Genomic DNA, 17,754 nt, shown 5'->3' with positions numbered 1-17,754 from the left:
TCTCTCGACCTCACTCTCGCTCTCACTTCTACTCTGTTGATGTTTCTTCCTTTCAATTTTGTTACCTTCCATTCTGTTCTTTCTCTTCCATGAGCATCTATCAAGTATACATAAAAATTAAACAAAATTAAAATGCAGCTGTGTGCTCAAGCTCCGCACGATGGCCAGCTGCCATTGAGGCCTATTTGGCTCGTGCCGTGGTTTGCCCACTGCCACCATTATCCTGTGAATATTCGCAAGAGTTAAAGTGTGCCACTGATTTTATGCACTAATAATTTATGATGGGTTCAGCTGAGATCAATCAGCAGCATTCCATTGTTTGTGTGTGTGTGTGTGTGTGTGTGTGTGTGTGTGTGTGTGTGTGTGTGTGTGTGTGTGTGTGTGTGTGTGTGTGTGTGTGTGTGTGTGTGTGTGTGTGTGTGTGTGATGGAATTAGGATTACAGTTTTCCTGCAATCGTAATTGTTGCAGTTTTTCACGACAAAGTTTACTGGACGTTTTTTGGGGACATCTGCACGTTTCGGTTGTTTTTTTAAAAAAAATTTGATTTACTTTGTACTTATTCCACATGTCTGTCGATGTGTACCTGTAACAACACCAGGAAATCGATATGCAATTTAAGTGAAAGAATCCAATGAGGTTTCGACCCATGCAGCTGGCTGAGAAGCCCTGGAATTTGTCATTTGTGTGATTGTTGGCTTGACCCTTGACTTCCAAGATCTTTGTGCATCTACACTGTGTTCAAGATCAGTATAGGCCAAGTGTTCTTCAATTATAGTGAAAAGTTATGATAAGTATAAACTGAATTTATGTGAATATCATCTGTACTTTAAGTGGAACAAAGCCACGTTTGAATGTCAAACAAAGCACCTGGAAAACCGGACTTAATAGGCCCAAACGTTGCTGGGAAAACTGTTCAGCTAATGATCCTGCTAATCCATAAGCATCTACAGATGAATTGTGTTATAAACCTGATCGTGAAACGGCAAATGGTTGACATCTAAACCTTTTCCGAATCTCTCTTGTGTTTTAGGTTTATCGGAATTCGTACAAAGCGTCGTACTCATTCTACAACATCCACACCAGGTGGGCCTTGCAATCTTGATTTTATGACGCTATTCTCTCAAGCCTGATCATGATGATGATAAAAGTTTTTATCGAGCTCTTCTGAGCTGGATTTTGGTGGCCACAGTGGAATTTTGGATTTATGTACCCAAAGGTGAACGAGGGTGGTGATGAAGTGAAAGCACTCTCAATTTTCACCCAAAGACATTCGTTTGTAATTGCTTTGAGGTGTTGGCCAAAGGTGCGAAGCTGACTCGATCACTTATTTTTCTTCTCTTTCCTTTTTATGCTGGCACAGGGAAGTGAGTGAATTGAACCCTCCAGAAGTGAAGAATGCTGTTCTGCAGTACGCATCCTGGGGTGTTCAGCGGCAACAGCTGGTATGTGCATGTGCACTCGATAACCCTGAGTTCACATCGGGCTGATATCGAAGTGGCATCGTTGTTACCTTTGCCACAAGTTATGCTTTCATCCCTGTCTCTCTGTGAGCAGAATATCTCACAAAGTTATGGACAGATTTGGACGAAACTTGGTAGACAGGTTGGGAGTGTGACGAGGACGAATTGATTTGATTTTATTGAGGATCCGGATCCGGATACAAGAGTTTTTTTTTTTTCATTGTTCAGCGATTTTGATTCAGCAGGTCAGCCAGGGCAGCTCTACTGAATGATGACCAGAGCATCCCAAACAGATCAAGATGGTATTAGTTCTGCCAGGTGGACAGCAGTTCAGAAGCGAGTTTTGGCTAGGTTGTTTGATTGTGGGATCAATTGGGGGGGGGGGGGTGGGGGAGAGGAGTTGAGGTGGTGGAGATGATACAGAGGAGGAGGTTGGAAGTGTTATGTGAGTGGGAGACCAAATGGAAAGGAGACAGGGTGAGGAGGTTGGTAGGAGGATACAATCTGTTGCACACGGGTGTGGATGTAATGAGTAATGGCATGGGAATAATAATAATATCAGAAGAGATCAGCAAGCAGGTGGTCAGAGTGGGAAAATGAGAAGGAGGGATAGTTATGGCATGGTTGGTGGTACGGAGGAAAATAGTGTGTGTTATGTCGGTGTATGGGCCACAAATGGGAAGGACTGGAGTGGAGAAGCAGAAATTCAGGGACGCACTGGAGAGGATGATGTAAATAGTTGAGCTGGAGGTGATGCTGTGCATTGCAGGGAACTTTAACGTGCATGTGGGAGTGGTACAGCCAGGTGAATGGGAATGTTTTGGGAAATTTGGTTGGGAAACAAGGATTGGAGACGGTCAAGAGCTGGTTTTTCAGGTGCTGAGGAATGCGATGGCCATAGCTGGTTCATTCTTTCAAAAGCGGGAAAGCCATAAGATTACCTAAAGGAGTGGACATCATTAACTTAAACTTCCTGATGCTCAGAGATAATGAAAACCACTCAACACAAGCCATTGGTGTTTGTGGTATGGATGGAGAAAAGGAGGAGGTTAAGGGCAGGGGTCTGAAGGTAATTAGGTGCGGGAAGTGCAGGGGAAACGTCATCGTTGAGTACAAGGAGTGGTTGAGGGCTCGGCATGAACAACTTAGTGATGAAGCAGAAGGTTTGGGGGAGGAATGGAAGAAGTATGGAGAGGTGTTTGGGGGAATTACAGAATTTTGTGTGGAAGGATGTCATGAAAGGGTGCATTATTTGTGGATAAAAACGAGGTATGGTGGACGGAGGAGGTTGCAAATACAGTTGGTGGAAAAAAAAGGCGTTTTTCGAAGGGGATCGATGAGATCAAGGATAGGGGGAGGCAGCCGGACGCGGAGTTGCTACACCTGAATGGGCAGAAGAAGAAAGCAGCAAGGGGAGCTGCGGATAAGGTGAGGGATGATATTGAAGAGGAGGTGTACAACAAGTTGGAAGAAGGTGTTGGGAGGAAGATGATATACTGTGTATAAATTGGCTCGTGATAGGGATGAGGATGGTAAGAACATGATGGGGGGGGAGTGGGGGTGGAGGGGGTGATGTTTACGGATGGTTGCAGGGAGATTGGTAACAGAGAGGAGGGCAGTATTGAAGGTGTGGGAAGGACATTTCAAAGAGCTGTTGAACAGGAAGGAAGCAACGACGATCTGGAGCTACCATGTTATGTGGAGGGGAAAGTTGAGTTGGTGGCGCTCACTGAGGAGGAAGTGTGGAAGGCATTGAATAGGATGAAGAAGGGAAGAGCACCAGGCATTGATGAAGTATGCACAGAGATGATAATTGCAGCGGAAGGAGTCAGAGTCGGTTGGACGAAGAGGCTGGTGAACATGTGTGTGATCGAGGGTTCAATTCCAGAGGAGTGGATGACAGGGATAATTGTGCCAATACGGAAAGGGAAGAGAGGTGTTCAATATCCAGAGAAGTGCAAGGGCATTACGCTCCAAAGTCATGTCATCTTCTTGTGTGTGGCAGCTTGGCTGCCGGGTAGCAATTGTTTTGTTGGGGTGCGACTATGCTCCTGATGCTGTGCCCAGAAACCAGTACACTGGTACTCATTTCCTCAACCTCGGAAGGATGACAAGCTGAGTAAACCCCACCTCGTGTTAATTCAGTGGTTAACGGGGCTAAAACTCGGGACCCTAAGATCCCAAGTCAGCCCCCCCCCCCCGAACCAGAAAGCCATCACCAGGCTTTCAGTCATGTAATCAAGGTGCTGGACAGGATTCTGAATTTGAAGATATGGAAGAGTGTGGAGTTCAGCATGAACATTGGTTTGAGGCAGGGAAGTGCTCTCAGCCCACTCACGTTTATCATCGTGATGGAGCTGGTCAGCAAGATGGTAAGCTTGAGCGGTAGTATGGGGAGGATGCTGTAGGTGGACAATCTGACAGCTGTGGGGAAGAGTGGACGGGAGATGCAGGAAGCACTGGAGGAGTGGAAGGAGGTATTTGAGAAACACGGGCTGAATATGAGTATGGAGGAAACTGAGGTGATGTGTGTCGGACAGCAGCCAAATAAATGAATATCAGGTTAGACGGGAAGGAGATCAGACAGGGAAATAGGTTTGAGTATCTGGGAGGAACAGTGACCGGGGATGGCAAGTCTGAGGCAGAGGTGTCTAGGAGGATTCAAGTGGGTGCGAATGTGTGAATGAGGATGGAGGGAGTAATGGCAGACAGAAGGATATCAAGGAAATTGAAAGGGCAGGTTCTGATGTCATGTGTAACGCTGGCCTACCTTTATGATCTGGAGATCTTGGCACTGACAGAGACAACAACAGAAGCTCCAGGTTTGTAAGAACAATTGGGTCATTAGGATCGCGGGAGTGAAGAGGGTGGATAGAAGGACGATGGATGAACTGAACAAGGAGATTGGTGTGCAGATGAGTGTGATGGGGAGATTGGTGAAATTCTGGCTGAGATGGGCTGTACACCATGCAGATGGGGGGGGGGGGGTGGGAGAGAATGGCAAAGAGAGCAGATAGGTGGAGGGTGCAAGGTAGGAGGAAAAGAAGTAGACCACAGTTGAGATGGGAGGAATGTGTGAGGAGGGATTTCCGTGAGGTCGGGGTGGTTGGAGAGTGGAGAGAGTTGTCTGAGGACAGAGGGGGGTGGAGGAGTATCGTGATCAGGACAGGGCAGAAGCGTGTTGCCATCGGACCTCACCCCTTCTCAAGGGAAGAGGATGAGAAGAAGAAGAAGAAGAAGAAGAAGAAGAAGAAGAAGAAGAAGAAGAAGAAGAAGAAGAAGAAGAAAAAGCGATTCTTCTCCAATTGAGAGTTTAAGCCAAAAACGATGTAGCATGATATCTCAAAAAGTTATGGATGGATTATGACAACTAGGTGGATGAGTTGGTTAGTTGACAAGAATAAGCCGATTCGATTTTGGTTCAAGTCCGGGTCCAGATTCGGCCTCTGAGTGGCAGAAAGACGTAAGCCATTCAGCCTGGCGGAGGTACGTGCTCTACTGAGTACCTTTCTAGCTACACATGTTGTAACATTTACCAGATTGGAGTTTGAGATGCTCAGGCTTTAATATAATCGTTGTATAGTCGTATTAAAATCCTTGAGCTTTTTTGTTTTTTTTTTCCCCTTCCATATCCACTTGGATTTTCTTTTTTCCACTTGGTGCTTTCATTTTTCATTATTGAGGTATTCTATCGGTTTCAAATCGGTAAATAGTAAAAATGAAACCTCCACAATCCTTTTGAAAGATTATACAGAGAACTTTGATAATAAATAATAATAACAAGACAACAGAAAAATTCTCTGATATCAGTGAATTGTGCCTTATTACATGATATCTGATCTTACAATTCGGGATGCTCTCTGTAGACATATATTCGGTATTCAACACAGTATATCTTACAGATCTATCTATCAAGTATCCTGCTGTGCTTGTGGAGCTTGCTGCCTGTGGCATTAAAGGCCACATTCAAACCCTGGTGTCTAAATTCCTCCACTTGTACAATAATCAGTTCGGATCAATGGAGCCCTCTCCTCTCCCATTGGAGGTTTGAGTGCCTCCAATCAGTGTCTGTGGCCAGACAGTCCTGTTCCTCATTTGCATAAATGGTCTCTTCGCTGTTTTGGGAAAAAAAATCCCTCTTCCTTTTTTTGTTGATGACTCCGCATTGTGTTGTGCAGTACACTATCGCATTGGCATGCAGGCAGCAGCTGCGTCACTCTCTGCTGATCTGGAATTGATTAGATGCTGGTGTGATAAATGGAACATGTTTTTCAATCCTGCCAAATCTCACAGTCTCTCCCTGCTGCTCCAGAACAATCATCAGATGAATCCACATATATATATATATATATATATATATATATATATATATATATATATATATATATATATATATATATATATATATATATATATATATATATATATATATATATATATATATTTTCTATTGTCAGATACTTTAAGAGTTCAGTGTATTGAACTTCGAGCTTGACCATCAGGATGACCTCTTTTGAACTGACTATGTGTATATATATATATATATATTTATATATATATATATATATATATATATATATATATATATATATATATATATATATATATATATATATATATATATATATATATATATATATCAAAGCTGGCCTACCAGGCCAGTGACAGACTTTGCTTTCTGTTTTTTAGTGTTCCCCGAGTAATTCCTGGCAAAATTAAAACTACTTACGGTCGACAAGGCCTTCATCTATAGCTCACTGGAGTGCTGCTCTCCTCTATTGGTTGGCACCCCAGCATCACATCTGTCGCAGCAGTTGCCTTTGGCTATTTTTCACTTATCAATGGTGTTTATGCAATCGAGAAAGGTTCCTCTGCTCTTGGGTGTAGCTTGGTGGATACATGAGAGATACGCTTGTTTCTGAACTTGGCCTTCACTTCATAAAATCAATGTTTTATACACCATCACTAAAACTGAAATTATTCTTTTTCACCGTGTCAATTTAGCTGTATTCATATTTGATACCCCAATTAATATCTGGGATGGCAGGATGGCTTAAAGATACGCACACTCGCCTCTCAGCTGTCTAGCCTAAGTTTTAATCCCAACCCAGCTATAAACTGCCATCCCGGTGTTTCACAGGCAGGGTGATTCATCAGTGTGTGTGCCGCCCCTCGGGTGGACAATAAACTGGGTGTCCCATGTGCCGGCATTAGTTGGTAGATGTTAAATATCCCACGGTGTCCTTCGCAAAGAGGTGGCGAGCTGTCGCCGGCACCATGAACAAATTACAACTTCCTGCCCTAACTGCTGCTGGGAAGGCAAAGGCAAACCACCTCGTGTAACGCTTGCCAAGAAACTGCTTTGGCAGCACCGACACTCTGTTACTGACGATGGTACATCAGAAGTAAAATGAATATCTGGCCTATCGATGTTTTCTGTTGGAATAAACTTTTTTATGGCAATGTGGTAATTTTTATTTCACAATTGCAGTCTATTCATTGTTTGTTTGTTTTTTTTGCGGATGAACTTGACCAATATAATCTGCTTTAATATTTGTTTTATTTGATCGAACTCTCATATGCAATCCTTCATCCTGCTCTCACCCAACTGAGCAACTTCCTTCACATCCAGTTTCTTTCTATTCCTGTTTAATGCTTCACAAATTACACCTCCCTTCTGACTTGGTTACAGTCACATGAAGTTTATGCATCAGGAAGCATCTTTAAAAACTACGTTTGTTGGATCTTCCCAGGTAGTTGAGGCATCCAAAGTTGGATGGATGTTCCCAGGTAGTAAAGGGCATGCTCTTAACATCATTGGCATCTCCCACAAAGAAATAGAACACGACGTCTGCTCCTGCTATCTCATTGCAAACATGTTTGTGGTCACTCTGTTTTCTTTATCTCGTTTATTCTGGCCTTGCTTCACCTGCTCTTTCATCCATCCATCCCTCTCCAAGTGACACACGTACCCCCTCCTCTCCTCTATTGGTTGGCACTCCAGCTTCCTCCTCTCCTCTCCTATTACTCCAGCTTCCCCATCCTTGTGAAGATCCCAAATTTCAGACTTGCTGCTCACCTCCACTCGTTCGTGCCTCTCTTCTCTCACTTATGGAACTTCCTTTCTCAGTCTGTACAATCGCACTCTTCCCTCCAGGGTTTCCAAGATAGCAGTACACCACAACCTCAGGTCAACCTCCATCCTTACATGTGATATTGTTGTGGGGGCAGGTCTTGGTGGCAAGCACGACCGCTAGATGGAGCAGTAGGGTCGGCTCCACCGAACGCCCGGAATTTAGGTCGTACTTTTCAGATAAATCCGAAAGGTCACGGGTCCCTTATCGGACCGAAGATCGCCAATAGGTCGACCACGTGGGACAGGGTCAATTGCCAATTTCAACATACCAAAATACCCACGTCGTCCAAACTACTTGGGAAATTCACCCTCGGCAGGATCTGCGCGATCGTACCGAGCGGAGAGTACCAGAATCCTGCCGGGCCAATTGCACGATTACTGCAACAATGAGGCCTCCTAATTCCCGTTCGCAGCGCGGCAAACCAATGATAGAAAGGAGAAGGATGAGCTGGGACATTCAACAAGAGGGGATTTATTTACAATGGGGGGAAAGGGAACACAAAAAGAGCAGAGTTATCCGAATAACAATTGTAAATAATGTACAACAAGAAGCACTTAACAATTCTACTTGACAAGACAGGCCCGCACACAGATACGCACACCCAAACAAAGAAATGGACCCCACCGGGTCTTTATTCGGCTCTCCAGCTGAGGAAGATAGTTCGGCTGGGAGTCAGATCGGCTGGCTACCTGGCCGTGAGCGCGCGGCTCGACGTCCACACCTTCCCTGTGCTCCAGTCGCCAAAAGCACGGACCAGGGTCGCCGAACCCAGAGGAGGCGAGACGAGGTGGTCTCCCTTGATGAGATGGTCGACCGCTCGCTGTAACACGCCAGATGAGACACCTCCGATGCGCAGGATGCAGTCCGTCGCAGACCCAGACAGAAGCGCTCTTGTTGACAACCACTTATGGCTTTGGATGCCAGGTTGGAAATGTCTGAATTGAAATGTCCTTTCCCACAAGAAATGTCTCGCACACGATGACCGGCTGCTTGACAATCGCCACAATCTGTCTCTCCACGCTCGTCCTGACAACCACACTCTTCCTCTTTAGGAGGGAGGGGCTTCTTCTCCTGGCCACTCTCCTCCTGATTGGTCGGACCCATCGCGCAATTCCCTGGCCGTTTCCCATTGGACAGGCCCACGGTAGGTGGGGCAACTCTCACCCTTTTGGGTGGAGTCCTGATCGGAGGCGTTTGTAGCTCCGCCCACCTCCTCACCTCCGACCACGTGCGTAATGGTGATGGTGTTGAGTAGGGGCGGGGCGGGTGAGACGCCCGCTCCTTGCCGATTGGCCAAAGAGGGACGCCATGCCCATGTTAAACTCCGCCCACGCACGCGCTCGCTCGCCGGCGAGCAAAGAGCGCGGACAATGCCGAAAGCAGAGAGTTGTTGGGGTCGTTGCTTGCGACGTAAAATCCTAACTATAAAATAACTCCGCAGCACACGTACAATTAATTCCCATTAGACTAGGGACGGGACCTTAACGAGAAACACATATTTACCGATATAATTGATCTTTAGGACCTGTATGTTGAGTGCTCATGGCTTCCAGATTCGTAACAATATATCCAATAACCATCCTCTTCTCCTCTTCTTCTTCTTTCGGCTGCTCCCGTTAGGGGTCGCCACAGCGGATCATGCGTATGATCCGCATAGTGATTTGGCACATGTTTTACGCCGGATGCCCTTCCTGACGCAACCCTGGTCGCCTCTTACGACACAGGGATAAGGTACACCTATTTTAACCGGGGTATACACCAGCCCAGTATACTGGTACTCATTTTGCCGACCTCGGAAGGATGACAGGCTGAGTCAACCCCCTGGTGTATTAATTCAGTGGCCCAACGGGGCTTGAACTCAGGAGCTCTTGGATCCCAAGCCGCTGCCCTAACCACTGCGCCAACACCAGGCTCCAATAACCATCCTCTATCTCTTGCCATTTACTTGCAGATTTCTGTTTCCTTTCTTCTTCTCTGTCCTCATCCTATTCATTAATCCTATTGTTGTGTTGCACGTTGTTTCAGAGCCCCACTGTCAGTATTCCCATCTACCCTCCATCACCTCACTCTTCCATGAGTGCAGTAGATTTTGTGTACATTAAAAAAAACATGGTACATCCATCCATCCACCCATCCATTGGGACCATACTCTGTACAGAGCGTCGGTGCTGCCGAAGCAGTCTCCTGGGTTTATTGGGCACGATCCTGGAAGGATCACCACTCCGACGCAAGATACTCGAATGGTTCAATCATCCCAGCAAGCTGGTAGTCATGTTGCCGACCCTGGAAGGATGACAGGCTGAGTCAACCCCACCTGGTATTAATTCAACGTAACTTATTAGTGCTTGGCCAATATCGGCAATTCTTCAGGAATCGGCATTCTTTGTGCCTTCATGGGCAGAAATCATTGTTTACACAAGAAGTGCTCCTTTCGCTTGCAGGCACCATGAGCACCTCCTCTGCAATCTTATCTGGTTAACACCTCTCGATGATGGAAGCTAGACCCTTGCGGCACTCAGATAAGACACCCCATGCAGCTTTTGAACATCGCTCTCAGCACCTGCAGGGAAGGAAATCCACCCATCCATTGGGACCATACTCTGTACAGAGCGTCGGTGCTGCCGAAGCAGTCTCCTGCGTTTATTGGGCACAATCCTGGAAGGGTCACCACTCCGATGCAAGATTTTCAAGGCAGCAATGGATAATGAATTGAGTTTGGATATCAAAGCAGATGCTATTGCATCCCAAACTTGTAACAATATTCTTTCTCCCACATTTCTCCGTTTCTCTTCCCATCCTCCTCATTATTATAACATTGTGATTATTCCAGTAGTTAAATGTCTTGTAATGAGCCAGGTAAAACTTCTCCATTTCTTTCGTCCTTTCTTATCCTTTTCATATGTATTCAAGCCTCTAGTTTTGTGCTGTACAATTTACTTTCCGAAAGCACTTACAAGAAGCAGTTGCTTTATTTTATAATTCCAGTGAATTGCCAAAGTAGAGAAATTTCTGCCTGTATGTGTGATGCCTGCGTGCTCTGAATGGCTAGATCATTGTTTGCCAGAAGCAACGGCTGTTCTTTTATACTCTCGAAGGGTTCTGAACTTAATGGTCTGAATCCAAGATGATGCAGTGGCGATGGGCTTATGATGTGGTCAGTTTGATGTTTGAGCTGGAATAAGGAAATCATCGGGAGGGGGCTGCGGGAAGTGAGACGGAGTAATTATTTTCCTGGAAGTTTTTTGTTTCACTTCGTATCGAGTGGAAGTTTTTGTTCACAATGTGACATCCGCTGTCATTGTGAGATATCCTCGAGAACAAACCATTCTTCGTGGGCCAGAATCTATGCAGTCACCTGTCTGTGCCCCACCTGTGGGGACTTTTGTGCGAAAAGTTGCCTTTGGCTATTTTTCACTTATTAATGGTGTTTATGCAATAGAGAAAGGTTCCTCTGCTCTTGGGTGTAGCTTGGTGGATACATGAGAGATATGCTTGTTTCTGAACTTGGACTTCACTTCATAATTCAGCAAATATGCCTTGTCGTCACAAATCAGACATGTTTCTCAAGTCAAGGTTGAACAACACATAACTGATTCTGAATAACAATGGCCTCGAAGGCTCGCACATCACGTGATGTTCTGCCGTCACTCCTGTGTTGAGAAGCAGAGATTTGGGCCTCTGAGAGGAGTGTCAAGTGCTTTTGGTACTCGTGTGGAAATTAGTTTTGGTGGTTTCAATTGCAAACCCACAACTACATGTTTAAGTGAAATTCAGCCACTACCTTCTGGCTTGCTGCTATCAAACAAGTTACACCAAATGATGCAAGGAAATTAAATGATGGGAGAAAAACAAGTCGCATTATCTTCATACTTCCATAATGGTTCAAGAATATCATGTGTTAGGTTTTGTGTTATTACCTCCACCTCCGAATGTGGGAGGAGGTTATGTTTTCGTGTGTGTGTGTGTGTGTGTGTGTGTGTGTGTGTGTGTGTGTGTGTGTGTGTGTGTGTGTGTGTGTGTGTGTGTGTGTGTGTGTGTGTGTGTGTGTGTGTGTGTGTGTGTGTGTGTGTGTGTGTGTGTGACAAGGACGAACCGATTAGAATTTTGGTGAAGATCCAAATCTGGATCCGGATCTGATAATTTTTGAAGTGATTCTTCATCATTGAGAGAAAGGGCCAAAAACGATATAGTACTGTGCAGCATGATATTTCAAAAATGTAATGGGCCCGATATGTTCTCGTGGATGAGGCATTACGTGGCGGAGGTATGCGCTCCACCGACTGCTCTTCTAGTTTCCTCCACCACCAAAGGTGAAGGAGGTTATGTTTTCACCCCTGTCTGTTTGTTTGTTTGTTAATTGCCAGAATCCTTCGAATTTCGACAATTATGTTGGTCGGTTGTGTGTGTCATTCTGAGTGTCTGTCTGTCTGTTTGTCTGTGTGTTTGTTTACCCTGTAGCAGCCACACCGTTTCAGCGATCATGACCAAACTGGGTACAGACGTCGGCCATGGTCCAACTTAGACACTTGTCGTTTTTGGTGAATCTCGGTCAAAGGTCAAGGTCAAGGTCACCGAAAAACCGAAATTATTATTTTCACAATAACGTCCGCTAAAATGGTCATATCGACTTCAAACCAAATCCAAAATGTGCATCTTCAAATTCTGCATCCAGCCATATGTCTCATTGGGGTGTCACACCAACACCCTTCTTAGCGGTCGGGGGTCGAATGTCAAGGGGGTCGGGTCAAAACTTTCAAATTGCCATAATAACGCCATTTCAATCCGATTGACTTCCAAGTTATGATCATGACCAAACTAAGTGCTATAACTCATTAAACAGTCGCACTATCGACTTCTTTGAACCAAATTGATTTCCAGGTTTTTGTTTTTTCAGAGATCATGGAGACATGACAAAGTTATTTTGGCAATTCCTTGCTCAACGAGCAATTTCATTTGTTACTTACGAAATCGATCACTTCCGGACTCTGTGTGTTTGTAGGCACGATAACTCGAGAACGGAAGAAGCTACCGATGTCAAATTAAACCACGTGATTCAGGAGGGTGGTGGCTAGCGCTGATTAGATTTTGGTTAAAATCGGTCAAAGGTCAAGGTCACGGTGAGGTCAAACATTCTATTTTTGATGGTTTGGTACAGATAACTCAAGAACGGAAGAAGCTACCAATGTCAAATTACACCACGTGGTTCAGGAGGGTGATGGCTCGTGCTGATTAGATTTTGGTCAAAATCGGTCAAAGGTCAAGGTCACAGTGAGGTCAAACATCAAAAACATTCGATTTTTGATGGTTTGGTACAGAATCATCGTAGAAACTTGTGGTTTGCAGAAACTTGTGGTTTGCGTCGCTACCTTCTCTCGAGATAGCTTTTATTAGACAAGGTCAGAGGTCAAGTTGACGATTTCGTAAGTACCAGTCTCTGACTGCTTGTTTGTTTGTTTGTGTGCAGGATATCTCAAAAAGGTTTGGATGGAGTTGGATGAAATTTTCTGTACAGGTTGGGTGTGTGACAAGGAAGAAGTGTTTCGATTTTGGTGAAGATCCAGATCCAGATCCGGATGGGATGATTATTTAATTTTAAACCGATTCTTCACCATTGAGAGATGGGGCCAAATACGATATCTAACATGATATTTCAAAAATTTAATGGGCCCCATCTGTTCTTGTGAATTGGGCATTGCGTGTTGGAGGTATTGCCTCTACCGAATGTTCTTGTTTTTGTTTGTTTTCAAGACTGAAATAAAATGATCAACCTAGATTTATACGTCTTTAATTTATTGTGCTTGGACCTGTTATTGGACAAGATGATTAAAAAAGATATAAAACAGGAATTGTGGCAAGTGGGACCTGGTGTTCAATATGTTGCGGGTCCAAATCTGCCTGAAGGCAGCACTGTTAATGCTTTGGATTTTACCAAAACCAATCCAATCCCAGGACAACTTACAAGTTTCCATTGCATTGCCAATAAAAGCTCAATTAGCTCACAAATGATGTTCTGTAACGTGTTTCACTTGCACCACCGAGTATGGCCTCTCGGAGATGCCAATCCACACATTGAACCCGACTTAACTACTACTCAATAACCTCAGGGCAACCTGGGATTGCTCCGCAGCCTCCCGACAAAATGATGCAATGAAAATACAAAATAGGGAATAATTTGTGTTGAAGATACATATGACTGATTTATCATAAGAAATGTGTTTTATACATCGGTTTCTACAATGGACTGGAAATAGTTTAATTGTGGTTGCAAGAAAAGTTTTATGGAGTGGTAAATTACCGATGAAAGCGCAATTTACCACCAAAGTTGTTTCTGTTGTGAGACAATGAAAACCCAGGGTAACTCGAGGCATAAAACTAATTGTAAATTGCTTTGATTCGGCTATAATACTCGGTTGCACACACAGTCACCACAGGTAGGGAGGAATAATAAAACAAAAGCCAACATGGCGGCACCACTTCTCAAGCTGCTGTACCACCACACCGTTGGAGTGTAGGACCACAGGAAGCAGGTGTAAGTTGTGGTTTATGATTGCAGATAGCTTATGGAAATCCTGCTGAGATGACAAAACGACCTAATTAGCTAATGATTGTTCAAGTTAGTATGGAGCAGGAACACAGTACTCATTTAAATTCAAGGCAGTATGGATAATTGTGAGAACAGGACATGGGGGCTGTGCACCGGTCACTGCTGCGGTGCATTCCCTGGCCTTGGAACACCCCGCATGAGGAATTGCAAATGGATACTGATTCATAAGGGTAAGTCATGTTTGTTTAGAACTTCTTTAAATACCGATGACACCTCGAGTCCCAAATTTACAGGTGCTCTTGAAATTATACGAACAGTGATTTTTGCACGACACGGGTTTATTAAGCTTGACAGTGTGTCTCTTAACATGCTAAAACGCGTCTCACGATGCTGTAATAAGTGACACGATCATTTAACTGTTGTTAAAAATATGGAGACTTTATTTTGTTCAGCATTCATTTATATTTTTATATTGTGTGCATTTGCATACTTAGTACATTCGTCTAAAAATTTTTCAGGTGCTAAAGAATTGGTGCTTTTTGTGTGTCTGTCTTGTCTGTGTGTGTGTGTGTGCGCGCACACAAATTGGCTGCACAGCAAGTGTAGTTCCGGAATTCTATTGCCAGACCCGGTGTGCGCACTCAAATGGGAATATGGCCGTGGTTTGTTGTGTTGCAATTTTGCATCACTGAGCTCATTAATCTCCATTTGGCACGGATAATTTTATACACAAATGTAAATTTAATGGTGACCAAGGAACACCTTCTGCGCCACTTCGTAACAAGGGTTGGATTAGGAATCTGCTGTGCTGGTCTCATGGGTAAGGTCTAGCATTCTGGAAATCTCCAAACACAGCTGGTATTTCATTTCCGTGTACGACCCTTATAAAATATTCTCAAGGATGCTGATGAAATTGTCATCAGAGTCTTTGCACATCTCATGAGAAATTGTTTGAGGTTTTTGTAATGGAAGAATTAAGATTCAATATCTCGCACAAAGAACAAAGCCTGATGTTGGCTTCGCGGTTTGGGTGACTGGCTTGGGATCTTAGTGTCCTGAGTCCGAGCCCTGTTTTCCACTGAATTAACACCAGGTGGAGTTGACTCAGCCTGTCATCCTTCTGAGGTCAGCAAAATGAGTACCAGTGTACTGGTATGGGGACACAGCGTCAGTGCCATAGTCATGCCCCAACAAAATGATAGCTGCTATACGCAAGAAAAAGAAGACAAATAGCAAACCTTTTGTAGTGAAGCCCTGGATTGATGCCTTTTTGGGGTCTTGAGGTGCTGGTGCCTAATGGTCCCAACCATTCATTTAAACATCCCCACCCATGTGCACCTCGACACGTCCTGCAACATGTACCATATTGTTGTGGTTCTGCTACTGTTAGCCGTAAAATAAAGATCGGTGGATGTGCTCATTGAACACCTTGAACTGAGAAGCTAAATGTGACTAGTTTGCTTAGACTGCGAAAGTATGAGCGAAATAAATGGTTTTATCGCATCATGACCTTTTGATGAGGTTAATGTTACCAAACTAATTTGTGAACCTATTGGGTATCCAAGGTGGTAGATCACATCCAGCAGTTTCTGGAAGCCAGACTTGAAGTTTGTGAAGTTGTGAGGTTTCCTAAAGCCACACGGATCATTCGGCAGGCATTAGTTATTCATTATAAATAATAATCTATAACAGTCGTTATCATTGAGCAAACAGTAAATGTTCGACTGAAATTTACTACGTCATAGGTAATATTTATTATTCCTCTGCAAAAATGGAGTTGTATCTCTTTCCTCGGATTGCAGGTCTTTATATTCGAGAACAACCTGTACTATCAGGCAGAGGTTTGGGGCAGCGCTCTTCGCCTCACCTCATCTGGCAAGGAGGGAGTTGTTTTCAATGGATTAGGGGACTGTCTCTACCAAGGTAGGCCCCCACTCATCCCTCACACACCTCTTAACACACAATATATTGGGGATTAAAATAGTTGCAAACACCTGTGCATCCTGAGATTGAAGCTTTGAATAACAATAATGTCTATTGTCTCATTGCTACCTTTCTGGATGGCTTCCTCTTTCTCCATCTTTCAGTCTCATTCACACTACCGTGTGATTGGTCTTTCGTGAGGCGTTTGTTATTGTTTTGTGTGCTTGCACTCGATCATAATAATACCTCCAACAAATATTATCCAACTATTATTGGACTTGTGTCGAGTTGGTGCTTGAGGATGCTTCGACGTTGGTCCAAGGGTCGATAGTTGTTTGAGGCCTGGTCCTAAGCACAGATGGCACATGTTTCAATATGCCATGTCCTCAATCGGTTTGTTTGATTTGCGATACAGTATTACAACAACATTTATTGGTATGTACTCTTAACAATGCCTATGCAGTGGTCTATGCATTGGTGTGAATTGGTGCAAAGTTCTCATTGGTTCAGGGTCGGGTATTTTGCACACCTGGATATGTAACATCTGCACAGATATGACTTTTCGCAACTTCAAACAAATCTGATCTAATTTCCTGGGAAACTCCTCATTCTTGTGGACTTGTGAGCCCGAATGAGACATGATGGTCGATTGAACGTGTTGTGGTATTTGCCACAAGCTTTCCTCTTTTGAATTGATACCACAAGGGTTTTTAAACACCCTCAGGGTAGATGAAGCCAGCAGCTCAGTGTACCCTCTGAAAATTAAACACCATGTTCTATGATGCACTGACCCCTTCTCATACCCAACCAAATGGCACTTTTTATTCGGATCAATGATCATAATGATCCAGGAGATCCTGAATGTAATAAGTTGAACTGTTTGTTAGTTGAACTCAGTGTATGTTTTAGGTGGTAAACAACAAAATCATCGTTCACAGATGGGGGGCACATTGTATGTGGACACAGTGAGTATGCACAGTACATATTTGGGGTTGTAAGCCATAGTGCCCCTCATGGTGGGAAAAGGGGATTACAAGTCATACTGAAACACACCAGTTCTATGAGAATTAACCCGTCTGAAATTTTGGGGGGAATTACCTCATCCGTAATTTTGATGGAATTGGCCCATCTATAATTCTGGAGGAATTAACCTCTCCATATGCCTGGTGTTGGCTTAATGGTTAGGGTGGTGGGCTGGGGATCCTAGGATCCTGAGTTCAAATCCCATTCGGCTGTTGAGTTAATACCAGGTGGGGTTGACTCTGCCCGTCATCCTTCCGAGGTCGGAAAAATGAGTGCCAGCTTGCTGGTATCCTGTGTCGGAGTGGAGACCCGTCCAGGATTGTGTCCAGCCCAGGAGACTGCGTAGGCAGCACCAACACTCTGCACAGAGTATGGTCCCAATGGATGGATGGAGCCTGTCCATAACATGTCGATGGATTCTTAGCTATGACAGTAATGAACTTTATTGAAAAGTTTGGCCATGAGGGGCCATTGCCCAGCAATCTCACTCACAAGCCCAGAATGAAACTGAAGGAGAAAACTGAAACACAGTGCATACCTTGGCACTTGTCATTTGTAAGTGGAATTCTCAGTTTTTCAGTTATCGATGATTGTTTGGATGAGGCTTCGTGTTAACTCGCAGGCTGACGTGCTCGACTTTCTGATATCAAGACACAGAATGTGAT

The 17,754-nt window shown here is 44.2% G+C and overlaps 1 protein-coding gene across 5 annotated transcripts in view; it reads left to right on the top strand.

Annotated features, from left to right (window-relative positions):
- LOC147028193 (inactive dipeptidyl peptidase 10-like) overlaps positions 1-17,754 on the top strand; it is a 504,934-nt gene that overhangs the window by 414,623 nt on the left and 72,557 nt on the right. For all 5 annotated transcript variants that reach the window (XM_085878340.1, XM_085878345.1, XM_085878341.1 and 2 more), the window contains 3 exons: positions 1,033-1,085; positions 1,363-1,444; positions 15,946-16,066. In XM_085878340.1, coding sequence (XP_085734466.1) covers positions 1,033-1,085; positions 1,363-1,444; positions 15,946-16,066 — 256 coding nt within the window. The remainder of the gene's footprint in view (positions 1-1,032; positions 1,086-1,362; positions 1,445-15,945; positions 16,067-17,754) is intronic.

The sequence above is a fragment of the Eptatretus burgeri genome, chromosome 4 (assembly GCF_056783735.1).
Source record: "Eptatretus burgeri isolate ZD-2024b chromosome 4, Ebu_testis_v1, whole genome shotgun sequence".
NCBI lineage: Eukaryota > Metazoa > Chordata > Myxini > Myxiniformes > Myxinidae > Eptatretus > Eptatretus burgeri.
The sequence above is the reverse complement of the archived record's forward strand: the minus strand, read 5'-3'. Positions and strand labels throughout refer to the sequence as shown.